Source organism: Hirundo rustica, chromosome 3 (genome assembly GCF_015227805.2).
Source record: "Hirundo rustica isolate bHirRus1 chromosome 3, bHirRus1.pri.v3, whole genome shotgun sequence".
Classification (NCBI taxonomy): Eukaryota; Metazoa; Chordata; class Aves; order Passeriformes; family Hirundinidae; genus Hirundo; species Hirundo rustica.
The window spans coordinates 54,496,880-54,522,007 of record NC_053452.1 but is presented as its reverse complement, the minus strand read 5'-3'; the positions used below and the strand labels follow the sequence as shown (position 1 = coordinate 54,522,007).

The window sequence follows — 25,128 nt, the reverse complement described above, 5'->3', positions numbered from 1 at the left end:
CTGTCTTCTGGAATCTGTGGGAGAGAATACCTTGCCCCCATAAAAAACAAACAAACAAACAAACAACTAGCAAACCAAAAAGTGTCTCTTTTTCTGAAACATGAAGAAACTGGAAAAAGGGTGCTTTACTTTAACTGTGTTTAGGAGGCTTCTTTCTGAAGACTGTTTACAAAAGCATTTCTGTCAATTGATCTTGACAAAACAAGACTCCAGACTGACTTTGTCAGGATCCTGGTTTTGACAGTGTACTTGTGATGATGTGCTTAATGCCCAGCATGTAACTTCCAACTGCTACTGTTCTGTTGTTCTACACTCCTTGCAGGAATGCTGTGGAGTTTTCTGTATAGATTAAAAATGAAACAAAGGATTATTGAATGGTATAGAATGTCTCTTCTGTAGTGTTTGTTGGGGGTTTTTTGTTGTTGTTTTTGGTGGTTTTTTCGCTAATTTGCAGGAAAAATACCCATACACAAAGATCATTTTTCATTAGTTCTGTTATTTGTCTGCTAACCTTGCTAATTTCCACATTTGCAAAAGAAAAAAAAAAGAAAAAAAAATCCCAGAAAACAAAACAAACCAAAACCCAAATCACAAAAAAATCAGCTTTGTAGATCTGCTGCCATAGTAACGATGCAGTATAATTATATTGAAACAGTACTTGTTCAAGGCTTGTCATCTGTGCTGCTATGGAAATCAGAAGAGTTGGGTGCTGGAGGATTCTCTCTTTCCTTTCAAATCCTCTTCACTCTATGCTTTAGAAGTCTGATGTCATGCATGTTTTAAATTAGAGAGGATTCTATCAAGAAGACAGTTTCTACTTAAACTAACTGTTCTTATGAATACACAGTGATGATGCATTACTGGTTTAAGAAAAAATTTGTTACTTATTTAATTTGTATTAAAAATATCTTAAGTACCAAAAAAATCACTTACAGTCTTACATGTATGTGTATGTTCTAACCAGTTTATGCATATGATTTATTGATTTCCAAACACCGCCCCCCCTTCCAGTTTACCTATATGGAAGTGTGTTTAAAGGAGGCACTGCTTTTTAAATCTGTGATTTGTATTTGAATAATTTCAAATATTTCTGAGCAATCTAATTTCAATGTTTTTTGAGCAGTTTAATTTCAGTGCTTTGTTAGCTTGTACATGGTAACTTGGATTGTAGTTCCTTTTTCTGCAATGTTTTTGAACCTCACATTGACCAAAACTTTACTAAACTGTACCAGAAAAACACCTGCATTCCAAGCTTACGCCTGGCTTTCCACTTAGGTTGTCTGAATACTTAATTTTTCCATCCAAAAGTTTATTAGTTTTTTTCAAAAATTGTATTTGAATTGTGGGTGGGTATTAGGTTTTTTTAATATTTCCTGGCTATCTTAAAAAAGAGAAGAACTCTTGATCAGTAATCAATATACTGTAATTTAAGGTACTTTAGATTTGTTAACATAAAGGGCCATTTATTTACAAGTTGAACTCAATGATCCTTGTGAGTCCATTCCACCTCAGGATTCTGTGATTCTTGTAAGCTCTGAGTTATTAAATATTTAATAACTCAACAGTTGTTTCAATTTAAATTTAAAAAAAGAATTTTGAAGGTGCTAGCCTGTAAATGTAACAATTATTGTTCAATGTGTAACAGGGCGCTTTGAAGAAGAATTTATCAAAATGCGCATGGAGAGGCTGCAAGCTTGGATGACGAGAATGTGTCGCCATCCTGTTGTCTCAGAAAGTGAAGTTTTCCAGCAGTTTCTCAATTTCCGAGATGAGAAGGTAGGAAATGAAATAAAGTTCACACACAGACTGAGATTGAGGAATTGCTGTCCCCCCACAGTTCCCTTTCAAACCAAGAGTTCAGCTCTGTAGCCGTCCCACCGTGGGCAGTAGTGACCGGCTGGGATTCCTAACTCAGCTGATTGATCAAAACAAGGCATAAATTTGCTCTTGTGAAATGCTAGACACCATGCCTAGCCGTTGAGCTCCTCGAAGTAACTTGTTGCCAGCCTTTCAAGGGACAGTTTGTATCCTCCTAGCAGAATAGGAACATGCATAAAACTCTTTGTTGCCCTGCTCTGGCTCTGCTGGATTTAGGAATCGCTGTGATACTCTGAGTGGTGCTGCTCTGCCAACAAAAGCTACTTCACAGCTGATCTAGGTTTTGGCTGATCCGGTATTATATTTAAAAACACCCTCTATCCCCATCCCTGAAAACCACAGTTTTTCATTTAAACGGGTTGTAATAGCACTGTGTTGCAGCCTTACCTGATATAACCAGCCATTTTTTATTCATACACACTTTATTATGCTTTTTTTAAAAAAGATGTTAATATCTTCAGTCAATGATAAATAAAGTAAGCAAGCCTTCAGTAAATAATGGTTTCTTCATGATTGAGCTCCAGCTCTCTTACTAATGTGGAAATAAACAGAAAAACTCTGCTGCTTTCTCCTCAAACTAATACTTCTAAATACACATAGAATTTGCTGGAAAAGTAAATTATCTAGTCTGGTCTTAAAATTTTCCAAGGCTCAAGTCTTCTGTGACTAAGGTCACAGCTGACCAGTTTTTAGTCAGAGGTTGAGCTACGAACATCCTGAGGTACTTCTAACCAGAATTATTCTGTGATCCTGTAAGTACAGGCTTAATAACATAGTAAGTAGTAATCCTGGAGAAATGCTGGTTGGATGGTTAGTGGGGAGTTGTATAATTCTGCCAACTAGTCAGCACTTCTTAGTTTCTTATTTATAGATGTATAACTAGAACAGATGTTGCAATACATAAGGAATTTTTAACCACTAAGAACTTAGTCTGATAATTCCATCATAGTTTCGTGATCTTGAGCAGCTTCTGATATGACATTTATCCTGTATGCAGAGACAGCTGAGCATCATTGTTCTTACACTGTATTTCAGTAACACACAAGAAGAGTCTGTTGACCCCAGAATTTAGACAACAAAGTGCACAAAGGAGGAGGGGGAGAACTTTGGGAAACTGTAAAAAGTCTTGGCTCCTCTGATGTTTTCATTTCTTAATGAAAAGTTTTAATTCAAGGGTGGTATGTTGGTAAACAGTTCTCCTAAACATTTCATTGACTCCTTATGTGCATGCCCTTAAAGAAGGATGGGTGGTGGTCAAAGTTCATGTCTCTCTTTTCTTTTTTTTGCTTTTTTCTTTTTAAGGAGTGGAAAACTGGAAAGCGGAAGGCAGAAAAAGATGAAACTGTAGGAGTCATGATCTTTTCTACAATGGAACCAGAAGCTCCTGACTTGGACATGGTAGAAATGTAAGATGATTTCTTTTTGTATGGGCCTTATGCATCTGGGTATACAACAGATGCTGAGACAATCCAAAACTCAGATACTAAGTGTTCACATATATTCATGGATTTGAAGAGGTATTAATCAAGGCAGAGCTGAAAAATTGTTTAAATAATGAAATTTTCATATCAACCCCTCCAATGCTTGGTGGAACTCTATCTGATGTCTATTTGACTTCAGTGGCTGAATACTAATCCTAAAGCAATTTATGTAAAACTACTTCATGGGATAGAGTTCTGTCAGATCCTATGGAGTTATGTTTTATATTGCTGTGGAAGAGTGTTTTGATCTTAAATCTTTCAGCAGTTCCAAAACATGCCAAACTTACCAAGTAGCTTAGGATAGTTGTAGATAGACCAAGAGCAGAACAAGGTTTCTGTAAAATAGTTGTATGTAATGTACACACGTTTGAATATCTGTAATCCATGGAAAGGTATTAAAAATTAAAAGTGACTCAAATTTCTGATAATTTTGGAAGTGCAAATGGATATATTTCTTTTATATATGTGTATATTTCATATACATGCTTTTAAATGTATATTCTGTAGGTCATAAACCTTTGGGTTTCACAGAGTTAAAGACTGCATTTACTATGCAGCCTCTATTTTAGTCCTTTAGGCTTAATAATTTTTCTTAGAAGATGTACTATGTATGACAGGCTTTTCTTGCTGTTGTGGAACACAGAAACCTGGATAATGTTTTATGTGTGTGGCTAGATTGGATAGATGTGGTTTTAGTAGCAAAGCAGTAGCATATCTATACCCAATACAGGCTTTATGCAGGTGATGCGGTTCATATTGACTGAGTATAATAGCTGTGTGGTAGCAGTTCTGTGCCAGCAGAAAAACATGCACATTTTTAGGTCACTTACACTTCAGCCATGGTGATTTCAACCTTGTCCACTTTGCCTAAGTGTTGTGGTTTCTGTATATCCCAGTGGCATAAAAGCTCAAGGGGTGAATGAGAGGGACGATTTTGCAGGCAGGGTGCAGGAGAGGGAATGTACTACATACACACTCCTGGCAGGGGGTGCCCAGCATGTGGGCTGCTGAAGGTTGTGCCAAGCAGGCAGGGCACACCAGCCCAAGTAGAATGCTCCCCAGGGATATGGGTTCCTGGGCTGGGGCTGGCAGCCTGGAGTAGTGCTGGGGACCTATTTCCAAGCAGCTGCAGGGGTGGCTGTAACACCTTGGATGTCCACATATTTTAGTGTGTAGGAATGCTGTTAAAAGTGTGTGTGAGTCTTGAAAGCCATTACTCCACTTACAAAGCAGACAGACCAGTTTGTTCAATAACTCTTAGGGTCTTCAGCATGAAAATGTTCTTTACTGGACAGTTTTGTGAGTATTTTGAGAGTCCTGAGCAATTTTTTGGTGATCTTAATACCATAAAGTATGAAGTTCTTAACATTAAAGGATGTTTTGCTCCTGAGGTAAGGGGAGTAAAGCAAGGGCCTCTTAGAAAGCCCAGGTGCTGGTTTTATGCAAATAACTGTGTTATAGTTATAACAGCTGAGGAAGGAAGTGGTGGTGGGGAAGTGGGAACCTCTAGGTTGTTGGGCCACAGCTGGAGCTGCTGCCCTGGCTCTGGGGAGTCACTCAGTGTGCCCTTGCTGTGACAGCTGTCTCATGCAGCCTTTGGCTGAGAGCATTTGTAAGATCTGTTGCAGTTTAAATAAATCTTGTTGGAAATTATAAAATACATGTTTAGTTTTCTTTTGTAGAGTCCTCAAATCACTGCTATGTATGCAGTGCTGTGTTAATGGAAAACTCTGATAGCTGCATGAGAACATGCTTAAAGGGAGGTTAAAAGGCACATACTAATTCAAAATTCTCTTTTGATCATCACAATTTTTTTTGGTTTTGCTCCCTATAGTGCAGCTCAGCACAATAGTCTTGACAATATAATATGAAAGTATGCATATATGTTTCCCCAAGAGAGTTGCTATCTTACTCTTTATTCACCTATGTTAGACTTCTAACAAAATATCTGATACAGTTATTTTCTTTTTATTTTTTCATTGTTGCATGAATTTCACTGCTTGTATTACACTGTAATAAGAGTGCTGGTCCAGTGCCACATGTCTATGAGTCTGACAGAGGAGGAAAAATGGAATGAATAATGCCTGTATTTAAAGAAGGGAGTTCTAAATTCAGTGAAATGGCAGAAAATTCAAGGAATTGATTTATATCTCTCATATTTTTTAAGATCTAGTTGACATTACTAAACATTCCGTTACTGTGTTTAAAGTTAGCATTATGCATTTATTAAACTGCTTTTTGTCTTTGCTTTTTCGAAATGCCACAGAGAACAGAAATGTGATGCAGTGGGTAGGTTCACCAAAGCAATGGATGATGGAGTTAAAGAGCTGCTGACAGTGGGACAAGAGCACTGGAAGAGGTGTACAGGGCGTAAGTGTCCTTCTGAACTCAGCAGACATTTCTGTGGTGCTTTTCTCTCTTCTTCTTCTTCTTCTTCTTTTTTTTTTTTTTTTTTTTTTTAAATGTATAATTCAAGGCACATTTTTAAAGAAACTCCTAAATTATCATGGGAATTGTATGGCATTCTGGCTGTTTTCAGTCTAAGAGTATAAACTGTGCAAGTTTTTTGTTAGTATGTTTGATGCGGGGCTTTGTGTTGGGTTGTTTGGGGTTTTTTCTTTATCTCAGAAATATCTGTTCCCTGCCCATAGGTTTAAAAGTACTTAAATAATTCTAGTAATGCAGCTAAGCCCTTGTTGGACCTGTTCTCATATATTGATCATTTATTTAAATTTTAGTGGCATGGGCAAAATAGACCTTTTTATTCAATGAAATCATATTTTCAAATAATTACATCTTATTAACCCCTTATTTAGGATCCTTGCATGCTAGGAGGAGTGATTTAAAGATGAAATTAGTTTAAGAGAAAAAGAAAAGAAAAGCCAACTTGATTCTAACAATCTTCAGCCCAATTCTTTTTTTTTTTTTTTTTTTTTTTTCCTATCTTGTCTCTTCCTTCCCACAGATATTTAGGGTTGCAGAACTTCACACCAAGTCCCTATGACTCTGCCTGGGCTCTAATTTCCTAGTCCACAGCAGTGTTCAGTGTTTGTGGCCACCACAAGGCAGCTATTGAAAGGAAGCAGGTACTACAGCTGAGGATCATAACAAGAAACACTTCAGGGCAGGCTGTAGTGTCTGGCAACCAAAGACCTATCATATAAAGCTCCTTAATTTTTTTACTCTCCTTTTAACTCCCACAAAACCAAACCAAAACAAAAAACACCCAAACAAACAAACAAACAAACCCAAAACATTGTCCCCAAAACTTGAAATATATCTCCTGAGTTATATTTTTGCCTCTTACTAATCTAACACTACAGCTGAATATATGGGTCTGACCAGAGAGAATGGGAAGTGTAGAAGCTCCATCTCTCCTGGAAGTGATTACATTAGACTTCAGTATCTATAGGATGTTAACTTTAAATTATTTACATTTCCCAACTTTGAATAAAAGGGTTTCCTTCTACTCACCACTGACCCTCCTGCTGGTCAAAAGTAGTCTAACACATGACAGAGCTCTAACATGGGACAGATCTTGCTTCACTAGCAAATTATACTGAGGGGAAAGTGGAGAACAGGGGAAGGAATAAGGTTCCTCAGATGAGTCTAGAAAACCAGCATTGCTTTGCAGTTACAGAAGCAATGACCAAACCAAGGGCTGGCTGTGACTTGTCCTTACAGTAGAAATTCAGTATGTTTTTAACAGCTAAAGACCTCCTAAACTTACAACACTAGTGCTTTAGATACTGAATGACTCTTCTAATACTTACAACTATTAATTAGTTAGCATAGATGCAGCAGTACAGTTGTGATTGTGTCAAGAATTTTAACTTTTACTTTTCCAGACATTCCTATTGAATACAAAAAAATAGACTATTAAACTGGAACATGCAAAATTTTAGTAGTGTCTTAGGTTTTAAGTTCCCTGTCAGCTCTAGACTTGACTCTTAATCAGAAGTATTTTGGGCACTTCCTGAGCAATAGTTACATGCCTCATTCAGTGAGAATTGAACTGACTGAGAGTGGAAACTTCTTAAATACATGTGCAAAGAAACCAAAGATTCTTCACTAAAGTTTCCACTGGAGATTCAGTATCAGTGTAATAGCTGATAACAGAATTCTAGTACTCTAAATTGTATTCATTGTACATTACATTGTATTGTAAGATATATCCGTTATCATAAACAATCTGACTTCTGGAGAAGAGCTCGATCAAAGATAATCAATAAAATTAGGTAGTTGGGGTGGAGGGGTTGGTTTGGGGGTTTTGTGGTGGTTTTTTATGCCACACAAAGGGGTTCTTCTGTAAAAATCAGATTCTGTGGGATGCTAGAGCATCTAAAACCCTTCTATTTGCCTGGGCAGCGTACCCTCTGAATACAAATATTTGATAACAAAACCCATATCTACTTGGGTTTGTTTTCTGCCAGCATAGGCAGCATATAAAAAATTGCTTTTGCTTTTCAGATTGCTTTTTAGGTCTCTGGAGTGGTGCTGTTCAAAGTGTTAATAATGAATGCACTCATAAATCACAGCTGATTGATTTAATTGTGATAGAGCAATTTATGCATGCATGTTCAATAAATAGATTATAAAAACCAATTTTGTAATTCAGATACTTGCATAATTTTTATACCTAGATAATCTTGGTTTCTAGTGCCTTTAAATATAAAATTTATGATCTGAGGAGAGTTTAGGTATTATGTGTCTGTATAATAATGTCCTCTCTTAAAACATTAAGGAGACCTTTTTTCCATATCACACTGCAGCACTTCCCCCTCTTCCTTCCTCCGTGGTGGCGAGGGGGTAAAAAATCTCACTGTATGCATAGGAGGACTGAGCTAGACATGCAATGAGATTTAACTTTTTTTTAAATAGCATTCACACACTGTTTCCCCAACTGTTTGTACCTTTCAAGAATCCAGATTACAATTGCCTTATCCAATTTTGGAACATGTGTAGCAGGGGAGGGAGTAAAGAATATAATTATGAAGGTGTCACTAGAGAAAATGTAAAACCTAGTTGTTTTTGACAACTTCATCAAGCTTTGGAAATGATGTAGATTTAGTCTCACTTACCCTTGTTGGGTTTTTGCTTTTGTCTCCCTTCTTTTCCTCATCCTTTTCCCACTCTCAGCACTACCCAAGGAATACCAGAAGATAGGAAAAGCATTGCAGAGCCTGGCACTGGTTTTCAGCACTAGTGGATACCAAGGTACTTCTATAGCTTCATTTGTTCTTTGCTTAAAAAGAGGTATTTTAATCACATCATGCTCTTTTTTTTTTTTTTTTTTTTTTTTTTTGTCCCCTGAAAATCTTAAAGCTTTCCTCTTTGAGGTTTAGATGTCAAACATGGTTCTGGAAAAAATACTAAAACCTTCCTTCTGTGTATGTTACGGGGTTTTTGTGTTTTAGTCTGCAATCTTGTCTTCTTTCACTGTGTAATCTTGTGGCGGGTTAGTGATGGTGGAAGAATTTACTTTGATTTCTTAATATAGAATCTGGTCACTGACCTGACTGTCCAAACATGCTGTAGCATTTTTGTGATATCAAAAGGAGAGGAGAGAAACACAGCCTTGAAAATAGCTGTCACAGAGCTACTGTTCGACTTCATGATACAACAACTCCACACCATGCTGGAAAACTTATTACAATGTTTTGTAATCCATTAAGTGGGCTGTAGGGTTGGCTACTGTAGCCCTTTCTTGTCCTTCTCCTTTGCTTTTCCTTCAAGAGCCCTAAAAAAGAGCCTGTCATGTTAGGTGTGGAAGTTGTGGGAGGGAAAGGAAAGGTATCAATTGCTCATTCCTAAAATGTAGTCTTTAGACCAAATTTAAAATTCTGCCTTCATATGTTAAGCTCTATTGGTGTTTTCTAGACAGCTGGAAAATATTTCCTCATATGCGGAGGGTACCTGTTGAGTCAGTTTTCCCTGGGATTCTCCTTACAAAGGTGTTTGAGGTTTTGGGTTGTTTTTGTTTGTTTGTTTGTTTGTTTTCTAGACTTGATAGCAAAATTACTGTGTTCTAAAACTTTAAATGTTATTGCATAGAAGCTTCCTGAAATGTTTCCATCTTAGAAATTTTAATTGACCAGTACTTACTCTGACTACTCATCTGTCTCTTGCTTTATAATCTTAGAACATTTTTCCCTATAAACAATGTACCAAAATGCAACCTTCTGAAGCACAGATTCTCTGCTGCTGGAAGTATTGGAGATAGCCATTGTCCCCATAGTTTTTTCTCATCTGTGTCCTGTACTTCAACAGGATGACTGCTTAGTTAGAATTGAGCATACCATATTGCCTAAAAAGTCACTTTTGGATGTGAGAATGAAGTAGGGGATTTGCATGGTAATGTATTCTTAGCATGGGTTAGAAAACTGTAAATCCTGCCTGGATAAAATCTGTAGCAAGAAGTCTTGAGAAGGGACTGAAAATTGCTTGGGCACATTCTTTTGGCAGAGTGAAGGGAAAACGGTATGTCATAAAGCTAGGGTACAAAATTGCAAATCAGCCTTAGAAAGGAAAACTTCAATTTGATTTCCAGCATCTTTGAATGGTATGAAAAAATAGATCCCATCATAGTTTGGGAACAAGGCAAGCATGTCTGTCTTTGCTCTTTGCCCAGTCATAGGTGGTTGCACCTGTATCTTGTTGAGAAAAGTGCCCTTCCTACAGATGCCTTTGCCTTGATTCCATATATTTTGCTCTTTCAATAACTTGTACCCTGTATTATTTCCAGTTTAATAATATATGGGATTATTTGCTTTTTAATTTGAGATCCCAGGAAGAGAGAGCAAGTACAATGCGGATGTGGCTTTAAATGGCTTCATCACTGCTTCTCTCACTCTGTCCTGCCTGCTGCTCTACTGTCCTTACCACTTTCATCAGTGATGCCTGCTTGCTCTTCAAAGCCTTATATGTGGTGGTGCCTACTGCCTTCTCTTCTAATTTCTATCCTAAAATATTTAAGATTGCACCGGGCAAGATACACTTGTTAATCTGACTTACTCTAGCTCTTTTTGTCTACAGAATGAGCCTTATCTATTCGTTGCCGGCCCTAGTGTGTGTTAGGGATCTGTCCCCAGTATTTGCAGAGGCAAGGGTAGCTTTAAAACTGTTAAGGACACACTGAGAGATCCTGATTTAACTTGGCTGTGGGCTTATGTACTCTCCAGTTGGTTCCAAGAATGTGCACTTTGCCAACATGATCAAAAAACGCACATTGGACGGTACCAGAACATGCCTGGAAGCGTCCTGCAGCTTGTGTTACTGTATCACAGGATACTCTAAGGTTAACACAGCCTTAAATAACATGGCTTCTCTTTTGAGGCACCAAATCCAGAGGAGTCTTTCCATTATATTAAGAAAATGTGAATGACTGGTATGCCATTCAAGCATGGTAAGATCTCCTAATCCTACATCACCCCTCAGGACTTCTGTTAGGCAGTTACATGCAAGTTTCACTCTCCTGTCAGGTAGCAACAGGCAAATCCTGCTTTACAAGCTGCTTGTGTGCTGAACGTATCAGTTTCAGGTGTGCTTATCAAGAAAAGCTTTGCTGCAAGTATTTGCTGCTAGTACATCAAACTTGGTGACTTTTCCTGCTGAGTTATATTAAAATATACTTTGAAAGAAAAGAAAACAAAAATACTTCTTGACAAAAAAATTTGTCTGTCCCGGTCAAGACTTGGAGTATTAGTTCCCCCAATATGTCTGGTGTATTCCTTCTGAAATGATTATCACTGGCATTTACCAAGCGGTTGAACTGCTCAGAGATGTTCTATTAAACATCTCCAAAAGGCTCCTCATAGTTTTACATCCTTCTTCGTCTCCTTATGACAATATGCAGCCTGTAAACCAATGAAAATATCTGTTTCTCCTTGTGGTTGGGTTGAAATATCTGTGGAATATTACTGGCCATTTTAATTGCTCTTTTTATAGCTACCTTCAGTCAGTGCTTTTAGGCCCTCTCTGTTGCTTCTGGGGATATAAGTACTGAACACTTAAATAATTTTGTTATAAATGTTAGCAACATTTGGGGCCTTCTGCTATTCCATTGATTGAAGAACCTCTGACATCCTGCTGTATTCTTGCACTGGGACCCAACTCAGCTTTCACAGCCTGAGTTAAAGCAGTTCCCACCTTTGCATTGGCTCAGAAGCGGAGAATGCTGAGAATAAGAGGATTGGTGTTGGGAAGTTTGTCTAGATCCTTTGAAGCTCTGATATGTGAAGGTTCCTTGAGTGAGCTCAGCACAGAAGGGGAGGATTTTGTTGTACTTAGTCACCTTAAATATACATACTCTTCCCTCTTCCTCTTTCCACACACCCCCCCCCCCCCCCCCCCCCCCCCCCCCCCCCGATAGGGAAAGTTACCATCTTTTGTGGCATTATAAAATGAATGACAACATCTAGACCAACCTGGCTTCTGACTCTGAAGCCACACCATGTTTTATCCCAAAATCTAGGGATCAGTTGCCTAAGCAGCAGTTACTTCAAGGAGCAGACAAAAGAATTCTGAAGTACTGAAAATAATTAAGACCTAAGCATGAAATAATAAAATTGATTGCCCTCCAATTTTTTTTTTTTTTTCTTAATTATTTTACAAAAAGGTGAGGATATCTTATGAATTGTGTACCTCTTGAATCTCAAAATGGGAATTAGTGTGGGGTTTATTTTTATTTTATTCTAACAGACCCAAATAGGAGAAAAATAATGATTTGTTTAGCAGTGTTTGTGTTACTGAACTTACTAGTTCTTAGGACCTTGCCTCACAGCTTTTTGGCTTTATGAAACCAGTCTAATGGAAAGTAGGAATTGATTGATAGAACTGAAGCAGCATTCAGTCATTTCCTTGTTTTGTTTGGGACGTGCTAAAGGAAGGAATCCTGTGTAATAAATCTCTAATGTAGATTAGACCATACATTGTAGTAAAACAAGACACTTAAATGTTCAGATTAATCATTAATGTAATCTTTGGTACTTTCCAAGTAAGTCACTGATTAATATCTGTAGAATAAAATCAAAATGTTCATAAAGACTAACCACTGCCTAATATCAAGACGTGCTGAAAGCATAAGAAAATTATTTTTTTCTTAAACTGAAGTTTGATACCTGCAAACTGTACCTTCCCCTTTCTACTCTCTACCTCAATTTGCTTTCTGTACTGTTGACTACATGCTTTGGACAAGCTAACATGGATGGGAAGGTGAAGTGGCATGAAACATACAAGAATGTAAGGCTTGTTTCCATCTTTGTCCCACGTAGCCTGTCCTGTTAGTAATACAGTGTTATGAGTGCTTGTGGTGTTGTCTAGCTTAGGATTTATGGTGATGTCTGTATTGTTACGCATAGATTGTAGGGCCCTTTGATCTGTTTCATTTGAGGATGAAAGTTAGAAAGTCACTCTGAAAACCAGTGATTTTTACAGAGCTTGAAAATATTATCTAAGAGTTCCCTAAAGGATCAGAAGTCTTGTTGTCAAGGAAAGAAGTTACTTGAGCCTCCTTTTGCTTCTCTGACCTTTGAACAGTTATGGTCCAGGACTGTCAGAGAGCTCAGGGCTAGTAGTACATCAGCTTTGTCAGTCTATCTTTTGTAACCCTCCTCATTCTTCCTTCCTTTCCATCCTGGTAGACTTCCTGTTGCCCCATGTGGAGGAATACTTGTGTATTTAAACTGCATAAAATTACTAAATGTGAAATTAAGTACAGTGGTAGAACATTAATTTTCTACAGGACCTTCAGTTTTCCTCATTTTTTTTTTTTTTAATTCTTTATTTCTGCTGGTTATAAAAGGATGGCTAGGCATTTATTATTGTAAATAGGCTATTTTATAAATTTGCCTTGAATCAAGGCAAGTTTCTTGTTGCAATTGACCTATTGTAATTTGAACACCGATGTTTACTTCTAGGAGAATCTGATCTCAATGGAGCAATAACAGAAGCAGGAAAAACTTATGAAGAAATTGCCAGTCTTGTAGCAGATCAGGTAGGAGTATTACAAATGCAATGGCATAGTGTGTACAAACATATCATCTATTTGGATTACTTCTGACTTTTCTTTTTTCCTCTTCGATTAAAGCATACTGCTATAGACCAGTTACATGAAATTGCTATTAACACTTTTAAATGCATTTTCATCTTCTTTTCTACTCTGTGTCAGCTCAGGGGAAATCTGATGAGAGGGCATTTCTGTTGGTCAGAAAGCCAACATTCTGGTTTCTAAATTACTAAAATGATTGTTTGTTCTTTAAACATGCTCATTTTCTGATGTCTGTGAACTGTCTTCATAACTGATACAAAAGAATGATATTTAGTCAAGGACAGAGTTTCTGCCTTCCCTCTGCATTCCCCAAATGTCTACAGGATCCACATTTTGCTATTGCTCCATGTGGGGATTTGATACCTGTGTATCAAACCTGTTCTGTTGCCTGCTTCAGTAAAAATGTGGTGTAAATAAACCTTGATTGGTATTCAAGACATACATTGCTGTTTAGCATGTTATGCTTTAAGTCTCCAAAATGCAGATCCTCTTTAGCTTAAGGCTGAATCTAAAAGTTCTTAAAAAACCTTTCCACACTGATAACTAAGGAGATGCACCTGTGCATGTACCTATTTGTATATGTTATGAGAGACTGTACTGGAAACTCTTCTTAGGTGGAAACTTAAGGCAAAACCTCTCACTTCATGAGCTAGTGTTAAATGAAACAAAGAACAGAGGCATCTGCACAATGATGCACAGTGCCTACCTCTAAAAAGCTTCTATTTTTTAAAAAAACCTTTGCATATATGAAAAACTTGCATAAACAATTAATATTTTGGTTTGCATTTTTTCGGTTGTTTCCTTCCCTTTTTTCCCCTTTGCTCTTTCTTAGCATCACAGTTTCTTTTCTGTGAGGTTAATTTGCCACAGATACTTTTACTAATGCTTATGCTTTCTTTGTTAGCCAAAGAAAGATCTTCACTTTTTGATGGAAACAAATCATGAATATAAGGGATTTCTTGGTTGCTTCCCTGACATCATAGCAGCTCATAAGGTATGTGAAGAGCCTTTCTTTTGTGAAGAGCTGGGCAGTGGGGACAGCAGCAAAAGTGGTGGTATGGTACCCTGCATTTGTGCAGCAGCCTGGCCCCTGCTGCTGAAACACTGGCAGTTTCTGTGAAACTGCTGTGTTGATTTTTGAAATAAGAAGTATTTAGAGGGAAGAAAAGCTAGAGTTTGTCTCAAGAATATCATGACTTTCTGCTATAGTAGAACAGCAGAAAGTTCATGATTTTCTTCAGATTGACTTCATATCCCAGTGGAGTGAATAGCAGTTGATGTAAATTCGTAATATTTGAGCCTTGTGTGACAGTTGATAATAAAACCATACGAGTATTGTAGGAAAACTTGTGTACACTTGCATGGCTGGCTTGCTGATATGTGATAAATAATCATGCACTGCATAGGAGTTTCTTTAATATCAAAAACCAGACACCAGAGCTAAGCTCTAATATTTCTGGGGGGAAGAAAAAACCAAGAAAATACCAGCAACAGAACCCAACCACTTTGTTCTCTGTAATGCAAAAGCCGTAGTGTATAGTTTTGGATATTCTGCCTTTTTTTTTTTTTTTTTGGTCATAGAGTTTTCCTCTTGATCATGTGTCTGCTGCAATGTAATTCAGGAAGCTAAATATTGTGAAGTATTAAAACAAGTGCACAGTTATGTGGGGTTGGGGATTTTGGTCCCTTGAAGTGTTAAATGTATAGAACAAGAACAAATATCAGATTTGTGTGTTCTTTCTTCAGGACACTTACAGTCCCTCATTCCACAGAATCATTGGGGGAAAATACCATAAAAGGAGAAGAAATGTTTTTAAAACTTGAAACATAAGCCTGCTGCCAACAGACATGTAAATAGATTCTCTTGCATGTTGTTTGGCACAAATACGTTGTGTAGGGGAGGCATATCTTTATATGCTTGTTATTTATGTGTGACTCAAGGATTTTCCTGAATCAATGGCTATACAATGCAATCAGTTGTATTCCCCTAAAAAACAGTTTTATCTTGCCTCATCTTGTAAAATGTGAAAGTAAGGTTCTACAGGCTTTTGGATGTCAGTTTTTGGTCATCTGTAATTTGAAATTTGTTCCATTTGTCCTTTTTGTGTAAATCATTGTATATTACTGCCTGTATCAAGCTCAATTTACTCAGTGACTGAAGTCCTTTTTTGCAAGGACTCTTGGAAGCAGTAAAGTGAAATAACAAACTTTGGATGGAAATATGAGTAGACAGAATCAATCATTTTGTGTACATATGCGTACTGAATGAAAACTCAAAATGTAGCTAGTGACATTTTAGATTACTATGAAGACCCCTAATTTGACTACTCTTTAACCTTTCTGCATTTGGTTTCTACAGGGAGCAATAGAAAGAGTGAAGGAAAGTGACAAGTTAGTTGCAACCAGTAAAATAACACCACAAGACAAACAGAACATGGTGAAACGTGTGAGCACCATGGCTTATGCACTACAAGGTAAACCAAATTTTCAGCTAAATGGCAGTGTTGTAGACTTCTGAAGAACTTCTGTTAAGCAGCATACTTTGAAAGAAAATCTGCTGCTGCCAGGAATAAAACCTGGCTGCGGGTTGTTTGTGGGGGCTTTTTTGTGACCTGCTTAGATTTTTCTAAGTTGCAGTTATTTTGCCTTCCCCCCTTTTTTTTTTTTTAATCTCACATTGGTATTGCAAAAGACATGTTTTGTAAATTCAATTTAAAAACCCCAGAACAACTACCCCAGGTTGATTCTTTGGGTTGGAATTGATAATGTCTCAAATTAAAAGCATGGACCCTGTGCAAGAAGCAGGTCGTCATGAGCAGAATTGTTTCTCTGACTTTTAGTTTCATCAGACATAATCCATTTCCCAGCTGAGATTCATGTCCTTTTAGATAAGATCTTTATTTCCTGGACGTTTTTTGAATGAATTTTTTCCTCTTTAGGTTAGAGGTGTTGTAAATACATGGTGTAGCACACCACACTAGAAAAACTGGGGAAGTGAGGAGTCAGGGCTCAATCCTGCAGGATATCAAGCCATTAAGTGCATCCTGTTACTGACTTCAATGAGATTACTCATTGCTGAGGGAGTTGCATCATTTTTAGATGATTTAAAGCCAAGAGTACTCGATATATTATGTAACAAAGTCAGAGCAGCACACAAAATTGATTTTATAAACAACCAAGAAAACTCCCCCCCCGCTTCTTAGTCACAGTGACGCAAGAGGATTGTGTTTTATGTGTGGTAATTGTGGAAGAGACCTCTAGGATGACTTTTACAACACAGAATATTTCTTTTCCTTCCACTGATATCCCAAAATATATTTAACTTCTTTCCTCCGTAAGGTGTTACCTGAGAAGAGATGTAGAGATTGGTGTAAGATGTTACAGATTCAGTAATACTGTTTCTCAGGTATCTATTGAAACAGCCTAAGTCAGAATGGGTCACACACGACTGGTTGTATCTTTTTTTGTTCTCCCCCGCCTTATTTTTTTCTTTTTTTAGCTAAATATTTACAGCTGTGGCTTACAATTTGATATCCATACCATTGGAAATCTGAATGTCCTAGCCAAAATTCTGTTGGAAACCCTTCCGGAAGGAATAGTTACCTCAGTAGAAGAAAATCCTGCTTGTATTTTTATTGAGTCTTTGTGCACCTGAGTTTTGTAATACAAGAACCTGGCTCTGTCCAGGAAGTGTCCAGATTGGTGTGTAATTGACCCCCTACGAATCTGACAAACAGTTCCGTTATAATTTGAGTGGTGCAGGAAGAGCAGGTTTTGGAAGCATGAGAACAGTAACTGTGCTGGCAGGTCTGGACACTGAGCTTGCTGCAGAGTAACTAACTTGAACTGAGTGAAACTGTTCCTAATTATAAATGCTTCTGTTAAATAATTTCTCTCCTGGGTCTGATTGCAGCTGAGATGAATCACTTCCACAGTAACCGGATCTATGACTACAACAGCGTCATTCGTCTCTATCTGGAGCAGCAGGCACAGTTCTATGAAACGGTGAGGGACAGGGCTTCAGCACTGTTTGCTTGGCATGTACTGTGCTGCTACTTTTACAGGAAATACAGGGTTTAATCCATGCTCCCAAAAAGCACATTTGGAAGAATTGTACAAAAAATTGTAAAAGGAATTGTAAAAAAACCTGAAAACTGAAAGAAAGAGTTAAAGTAATATTTTCCTATAGACACTGTCCTATGTACATGATTGTTACAATAAACCTAGTAGAACTAAAAACCACTGTTCAGCAACCATATTGTTGATAGCTTGACTTTTTTTTCCCCCCTATGCCAGTGCTAAGGTTACAAAGAATTTTAGTTCTCCGATGTGCAGTAAGCAAGGCCTGCTGCACTGAACAGAACAATAAAACATTTCAACAAGACCTTCCTCCCGTAGGATGGGAGTGAGAAGGGAAGCTTTTGTGATTTAAAGCCTGATGTATACATGTGTGGGGCAAGAGGGACAGGAACGTTTCAGGTGACATTAAATATGTTAAATCTGAGCACTCTCCCTACCACTGTAATTCATATTTAACAGTGTTCTCATGCATGTATTCCTTATGATTTTTTAAAAATAAACCAAGAACAAGTTTTCTAACGTGATATGCTGATAAAACATTAGAGTTTGAACGTGCTGGAGCCTGACTTCTATCAGTAAAAGGAGTCTCATAAGTAACTGGTGCCCCTCCACAGCTGTAAAAGTTGCCAGCAGAGCTTCAGAGTTATCTTTAGTGGGTGACAACTGTAGGTTCCTTAACACATCTGGTGGGCTTAGGCTTAGGTTTCCCCTTACCTTCCTTCAGCCTCTTGTCCAGTCTATTTTGATCCTTCTGGTTGCAGCCTCACCAGTTTTCTTGTAGCAATCCGCTCTCCCTCAGTACATGTGGGGTCATGGCTACCGTGAGAACTGGAGAGTGCACAGGAACTCTGTTCTGATGTTTCAGCCTTGCTTCAGCAGGGAGCTGGGTTTCCTGGAAAATCTGGCTTTGTTCCTGTAGCTCTCTGGTGCAGTGCTGTGCTAGATAAACACAGGTAGAATAGCAGCCCTGCCTACAATCCTTTCTCCAACACAACTGAAGCAGTGAAAGTACCAAGTTAACAAGGCACAAAGTGTATATACGAGAAGTCTTTATAACAGAATGTTCTGAGAGTCCTGCATACACAAAACCTGCAGTAATGCCTGCAGTTTTTCATCACAAGGGAATACCTAATTTCTTAGCCTGCCATCATATTTCTGCACAGTATAAAGTGATTACATATTTAATATCTTCTGTTTCTTTGTTTCAGATTGCACAGAAGCTGAGGCAGGCACTCAGCCGCTTTCCTGTGATGTAGAGAAGAAGGAGTATTCAACAATAAAGAACAACTCCAAAGTGCTTTTCTGATGTGGGGGCAATGCTAATAAAAATATGTTAGCCTTTGCAAAAAGAAATCCCAAAAAAAACCCCAAACCAATGAGAATCAGTTGTACAAAAGTATTATTTAAAATTTTACTTTATCAGCCTAAATCTTACAATAAGGCTCTCCTGTCTTGAAAGCTCTCCCATTTGTATCATTATTTAAATAAAAACAGCTAGGTAATGCTGTGAGTAATAGGGATCTAAATTATCAAACTGGTATGTTGCCATGGATTTCACGAAGACTTGTTTATCTTCCAAAAACTCTGGATCAACACCAGAGTGACACGTTTGTACCTTTTTTTTTTTAAGTGGGAAAGCAAACTTAAGAAAATGAGCTAATACTCATTATATTCAGTCAAGCTCTCCAGCAATTCAGTAACCAGGAGGAATTATATTCATGTATGTTTCTGGCACGTGTTTGTGATAATCTCCTGAATGAACTCTTTGTTCTTAAGTTTTGCTTCCCATATGCAGCCATGGCATCCTGCTCCCAGTATGACTTCTGGTAAATATAAATCTTTCTCCCCTCTCTTCTTTTTCCTTCTACCTACATCTTGTTCTTGTGGCGCACCACCTCAGAGCTTATGTCAGGCTCACTTTTTTACTATGCACTGTGTAAGAAGACAAAGTACAAACAAGCAACGAGCCATTCAGGAAAGTGTGAAAAACAGTTTTCCATACCAGCACTTTGACACCCCCAATGTTATGCCATGAGGCACTGGTGTTTCTCAGTGCTGTACAGGGCCAGCTTCCCCTCTGACAGTTTGTAGTGTTTCAGCAGAGGGGACACTGCCACATCTAACCCCAACCAGTAGACGTCCCCAAATTCCAGCTAAGCTCAGGTCTTTGTGTAGTAGTATGGTGTGCTGTTGGTTCAGGTTAACTTTTGTTGCCTTCTAATGCAAACTCAAAGGTGACAAAAGTACTGAATAACATCATTAGTTATCACACAAACTCTGTTCTTTGATCATCATCTTTTATCAAGTGACTAAGTATCCTCTTCCATACTACTGAAATACCATTTAAGGCCTTGGCTTTTCACAGAATCAAACCAAAAAAGCCAACACCAACTGTGTTCACAATGGGCACCAAGTACAGTAATTAATTTCTTGCCATAGGCAAGCAGGAAAGCCAAAATGCAGTTTTTGCTAAAATGTGCCTAGAAAGTAAATATTTTAGTTAAAAAAAAAAAAAAAATTACCAATAAGCCATTCTAAGTGACGGGTATAGTCTGCTGGTTCAATAGTTGCCTTACTCTGTTTTGCATTGGTGTTACTTTTCTGTGCTAGAAGGAAAATCTGGGTCTGCCTGAATAACCTGAAACCAAACCAAACAAGACTAAGCCTAAGTCTAGATGCTTCTCAGTGTCATGAGTTTTGTTCACCTTTTATAAACCTTGTCTTTTTCTCCTCCCAATTTTAGTTGTTTGCTTCCAAAATTCCATAGCGCAGTGTTGTTTGATACAGCCGTTTAAATATGTACAAATTGTAAAGAATGTGTATAAATGTTTTACACCAAATGTAAGATCTGCTTGCATGTAGAAGCAGCTTATATAATAAATTGTTACAATGTGTACAGTAAATTCTGAAATCACTTTTTCAAGCCAGCATTTTTTTAGCATTTGTATATTCACTTTTTGGTAATGAAATCTCTTTGTAACAGACTCTTTATTTGGGAGGGGGAAGGGGGTTCTTTTTACCAATCCTTAAATAGCTCCATATGCACTAAAGTTGAAAGCTCTTTATCTTGAATAGATTGTTTTGGAATCTTACGTGTAAGCTCTGCATTCCCAGTGCAGGGAAGCTATGATAGTAGCAACTGTGTCAGATACAACATTTTGGCAAAAAAATTTTAAAAAAGGAAAACTGTTTAAAGATTTCTAGTAAAATGAAGTCAAACTGATAATAAATATTTATGTATATCTACCAGACTAGTTTATCTTTTTCTTTGAAATCATCATGTTGGTTTTTAACAGGGTGAATGCAGTATGAGGCAAATCCTCCCTGTAGCTTTTCACCAGCTTACACACGGGCCAGCTGAGGAATGAGGAAGCATCCATGTGTCTTCCATCAAGCAGGCATCCCAACTGGATGCTATAATAGTGCTAGTGACTGCAAACCAGCAAAGGCTACGCATATGTTGTAAGCTTTCTTTATTCAGGTCAGTCCAGCTCGTGGTTGATGGAACCCTCCTGACTGCAAATAAGTAGTAGAGCACAGTGCTACTGTGTATTCCTGGCTTTGTGTCAGCATGGTGTTGACCCAGAATAGAAATTTGATTGTCTTTGATATTTGTTTTTTAAATTAGACATGAATAGTGGCATAGTTTAATTGCAAGAGTTGGGGGCAACAGAAAATGTGCACACTAAAGATGTAGTTATAAAATAGAAATAGCAAGTTAATAGCAGTGTTCTCCTGTGTTTTGTTTGTCCTAGCTGAATAATTAGTGTCTGTAGCATCTAGCCTTACTACTGTTTCCTGGCTTATGTTTTCCTTCCAGGGAGATCCAAACACTGGCATTAGCCCAGTGACTTCCTAAAAGACATCAACTGCCAAGCTGTTTGGTTTAGCTTTATACTTTGATTGCTTATTCCGTTACTGCAACTGCATCCATTTTTTAAAAATAAAAATGTAGCCATACAGAGAGGAAGGCAAACTGCATTTCTTGTTTGCAATTAATCCAACATGGGATTAGACTGCAGCAGCAGACTTTGTTGTAGGGTTTGGTTTTCGTGGTGTACTGTTGACTGCAATTAGAGAGTTCTTCAGTAAGTCGTAACTTTACATGAGTATGGAAATTTTTACACTTGAGCAATTCCTGTTTCCTGTGACAAGATAATTGAGAAAGTACTACCATAACATACACTTGATCCTAATTAAATAATACATCAATTTTACTGCTACCAAAATTAGTCTAGTTCAGGCTCTTAGAAGGAATTCAGACTAACAGCCTTGTAAAGAAAACTCTCACAAAGGAAGAGATACATCTCTTGTGCTGTGGCTTAGTTTGACATACACCAGACACTCTGCCAGTCTCCACAGCCTCAGGATGTGCAGTCCAGCAACAAGGAAAGCATTTGCTAGGCAAGTGTCCTGCTACTACTGCTTCTGCCTCTCACAGGCTTCCCACTATGCACCAGGCAGAGGCCAGTTAGGTGGCAAGGGGTGGGGGGGTCTTTGATCAGTTGCTTTTTTCACATACTTTCCTATAACTCTTCTGATAAAATTAATGCTAATACCTGAGGTAACCACTTGAGCAGAAAAAAACTTTTTTCCTATCTAAACATCCCTAACAAAAACAGCCTTAGAGAATTAGAAATATATTGACTGGCTGGTGACCAATCCACCCATTCTGTCGCGTGGCAATGTCAGTTACACCCATACTGTTTGAAAGAACAGCTGAGTCACAAACTTGGATTAGATGTTTTCTCCCTTTTTTTTTCCCCTCCCATGGCTCCTTGCAGATGAGTTGCGATTCTGAGATCTTTGCAGTAATCTTTGGGATACTGAATTTAAACTGACTTAATTTCCTTGTCTTATAAAGAATGTGTTTGCTTATTTTTAATCTTTTGGGCCTTCTAATCTTTCCTGATTGGCCAGATTTTATTGAACTATCCTGAATTTTTTGCATTCCTTTAGATTCCAGCTAATATTCTTACTGCTTTCCTGCTGAACTTTCTGAACTCTAGGTTCTTGTCATCTACAGGGTTAAAAACAGTTTGCTTCATAGGATTTATTAGCTTCTTTGAACTGATCCTGTCTATCTGAAGCCAATTTTCTCATTTTTACTAAATATTGTTCTTCCCTTATTCTAACCTGTGGCTGTATTCTGTTAAAATACTTTTTTTAATGTCACGGTTTTCTGTCAGGCCTAAAGCAAGACCATGTAATACTTCTTATTTTCTGCTAACAACAGACTTCTGCTACCCTTAGTTTTCCTTTTATACCTACCACCTCCAACAACTATTCATTTTTTAAATATATTTGCTAATAAACTTGTCATAGCACACATTTGTCAACTCAAGGTCACTTTTAATTCACATTGCCTTCTGTTGCAATTAAATCTCAGCAGATCTAAATCTAAAATTGTTACTCTTCACTGGTTTTTAGTCTTGTGAAATGTCATTCCCAAAAAACCCAAATATTTGATGAACTGCTTTCCTAAAAAGCATGTAATTTTTTTTCCTAAAAAGATGTAATTATGTTGCTAGCTCCAAGAGGTTTGTTAGAGGTTATCTTAGAAGAGTAACAAACAGTAGGATTTTAAAAATAACAGAAAATATAGAAAGATTGTGGGGACTTTTTAAGAAACAGTACTGTGTGGTTTGGTTTCTTTTGAATTGTATTTTAATTATATGACCATAGTTATTGACCTGTCCCTATTAAATTGCTTGTCAGAACATCCCCCCACACCCACCTGTGTGCCTTGATGACTAATGAATTTGGTCACCCACAGGAGACACAAAATAGTGGGACAGCAGACTGAAGCTTATAGAATGAGGATTGTAAACAACATGCTCTCTGTTTTTATACCAAAGCAGAGGATAAAGAGGACTGAAAACAGGGCAGTAATAAATTGGAAGACAAGACAAGCCTTGCCTTTTATTTGTGGCCATTTATAACAGCATATCTGAAAAAATTCAGTCTGTTAAAAAAAACCCAAAAACAGTTGTGGATGAAACTGGATGCTAAATATAACAGTACGGCCAATGGCAAAGCTAAACATTTGTCAGCATTCATTCAATCTGTAATTACATTAAGACTTGTGTTTGTTAAGGTACTAGCTGTTGTACTGGGTAGCCCCTGGTATACAGGAGTAGTAGCAGTTTCTAGGACGATGGATTATTTGGAATAATAATTATGTTAAAATAATTTGCAAATAACATTGCCTTTTCAGACACAGTTCAACAAACACATAGTCTTTGTAATATTTGTAAATCTAGATAGAAGTTGATCTCTTAATCCTATTAAATGAAAATATGGAATGTATCACTTCATTACTTTTCTGCTTCACATTTTGGGGGAAGAGTATCCCCTGCTCCCATGTGATCCTTGTGCATTGCCTGCTCATGAAGACCTTTCTGGACCCATCAAAATTTATTGCACTCCTGACATACATTGCACTACATTCACCTTGTTGGCATCTCTGAGACCCTGTATCTGCTGTAGGGAAGGAGTGGGTCATTGCTGGTATGGTCTTACCATGGTGTAAGACTCTGGTGAGGGCTTTGGCAAGCATAGCACCCCCTTACAATACATTCAGCACTCACAGCTGTACTACGAATCTGAAATATCTACTGACATTTCTTAAAGTCCCTTAAAATTCTTATGTGAGAATCCTAACTTTGTGTTTGGTTGGGGTTTTTAAACATGTCACTATAATGTCCAATGACAAACTGGAAACAAAGCCCAAAATGAGAGAGTGGTGCTGTTTATCCAATGTTCATCTATCTGGATTTTATTATTTTTAATCAAATTCCTTCCAAGCCAGACACAGAATCTTGTCAAGTTTGGAGTATCCATCAAGTTAAACTCTTGCAAAAGGAAAAGCTGCCTCAAAAGTAAGGGCCAAACAGGGGTGAGGGTCATTTTTCTAACTGTTGACTACTTCCTAACTAGTTGAGTCGTATTTTTAAGCTCAGTAAAGATTTTGTTTGGAAAATCAACAGCTGGGAGAGAGAAGTGAAAATTTAAACATAGCATCTGTTGGAATATAGTAGCAAAGTATAAAGCAAGCTGCTTGCTGCTTGGATGGATTTACTGAGCTTGACACACTGCCCCAGAAGATTCCCATCTGACTGCATTCACCAGGACTGCTCCATTCCAGACTGGTTATGCCAGCAGAGAAAACTGAGGAGTAAGAAAACTCTTCATGTGTCTCCCCTGTTTAACTAGTGACAGTTTTCAACCTGGTTACAAATTGGACCTACCAAACTTAAAGCAAGGACTTTTCCCCAAACCTTTGGGAAGGAGGTAGGTCTGGAACGTCTTTCCTACTTTGAGCATGTTTATACTTGTTTGGCAATAGGTAAACTTTACCGGGGTAGCAATTTGTGCCGGTCTATCTGCTGCTTACAACCACAATCTTAATGCTTGGCAGAAAGGAAACAACATCCTAAAACCCCTAAAAAATCAATAACCCCACAATGCAACTGTTTATGAAAGTCTTCTAAACGGAAACCAAATTCACAGTCAGTAAGAGGAGGTTGCTATCCACAGACTGCTATACTACAAAATAAATCTGCAGGATGAATGCAGGATTTGGGATCTATTCAAGTGTGCTGTAAAATTATCACTGGAAAAGGGCAACTTGCAGGTACT

The 25,128-nt window shown here is 37.8% G+C and overlaps 1 protein-coding gene across 3 annotated transcripts in view; it reads left to right on the top strand.

The window, feature by feature from the left end:
• SNX9 (sorting nexin 9) overlaps positions 1 to 20,728 on the top strand; it is a 61,090-nt gene extending 40,362 nt beyond the window's left edge. For all 3 annotated transcript variants that reach the window (XM_040059669.2, XM_040059668.2, XM_040059670.2), the window contains exons 10-18: positions 1,646 to 1,776; positions 3,181 to 3,284; positions 5,626 to 5,729; positions 8,499 to 8,576; positions 13,277 to 13,353; positions 14,312 to 14,401; positions 15,767 to 15,881; positions 17,321 to 17,412; positions 18,696 to 20,728. In XM_040059669.2, coding sequence (XP_039915603.1) covers positions 1,646 to 1,776; positions 3,181 to 3,284; positions 5,626 to 5,729; positions 8,499 to 8,576; positions 13,277 to 13,353; positions 14,312 to 14,401; positions 15,767 to 15,881; positions 17,321 to 17,412; positions 18,696 to 18,743 — 839 coding nt within the window. In that variant the 3' untranslated portion in view covers positions 18,744 to 20,728. The remainder of the gene's footprint in view (positions 1 to 1,645; positions 1,777 to 3,180; positions 3,285 to 5,625; positions 5,730 to 8,498; positions 8,577 to 13,276; positions 13,354 to 14,311; positions 14,402 to 15,766; positions 15,882 to 17,320; positions 17,413 to 18,695) is intronic.
• Positions 20,729 to 25,128: the final 4,400 nt, after the last annotated feature.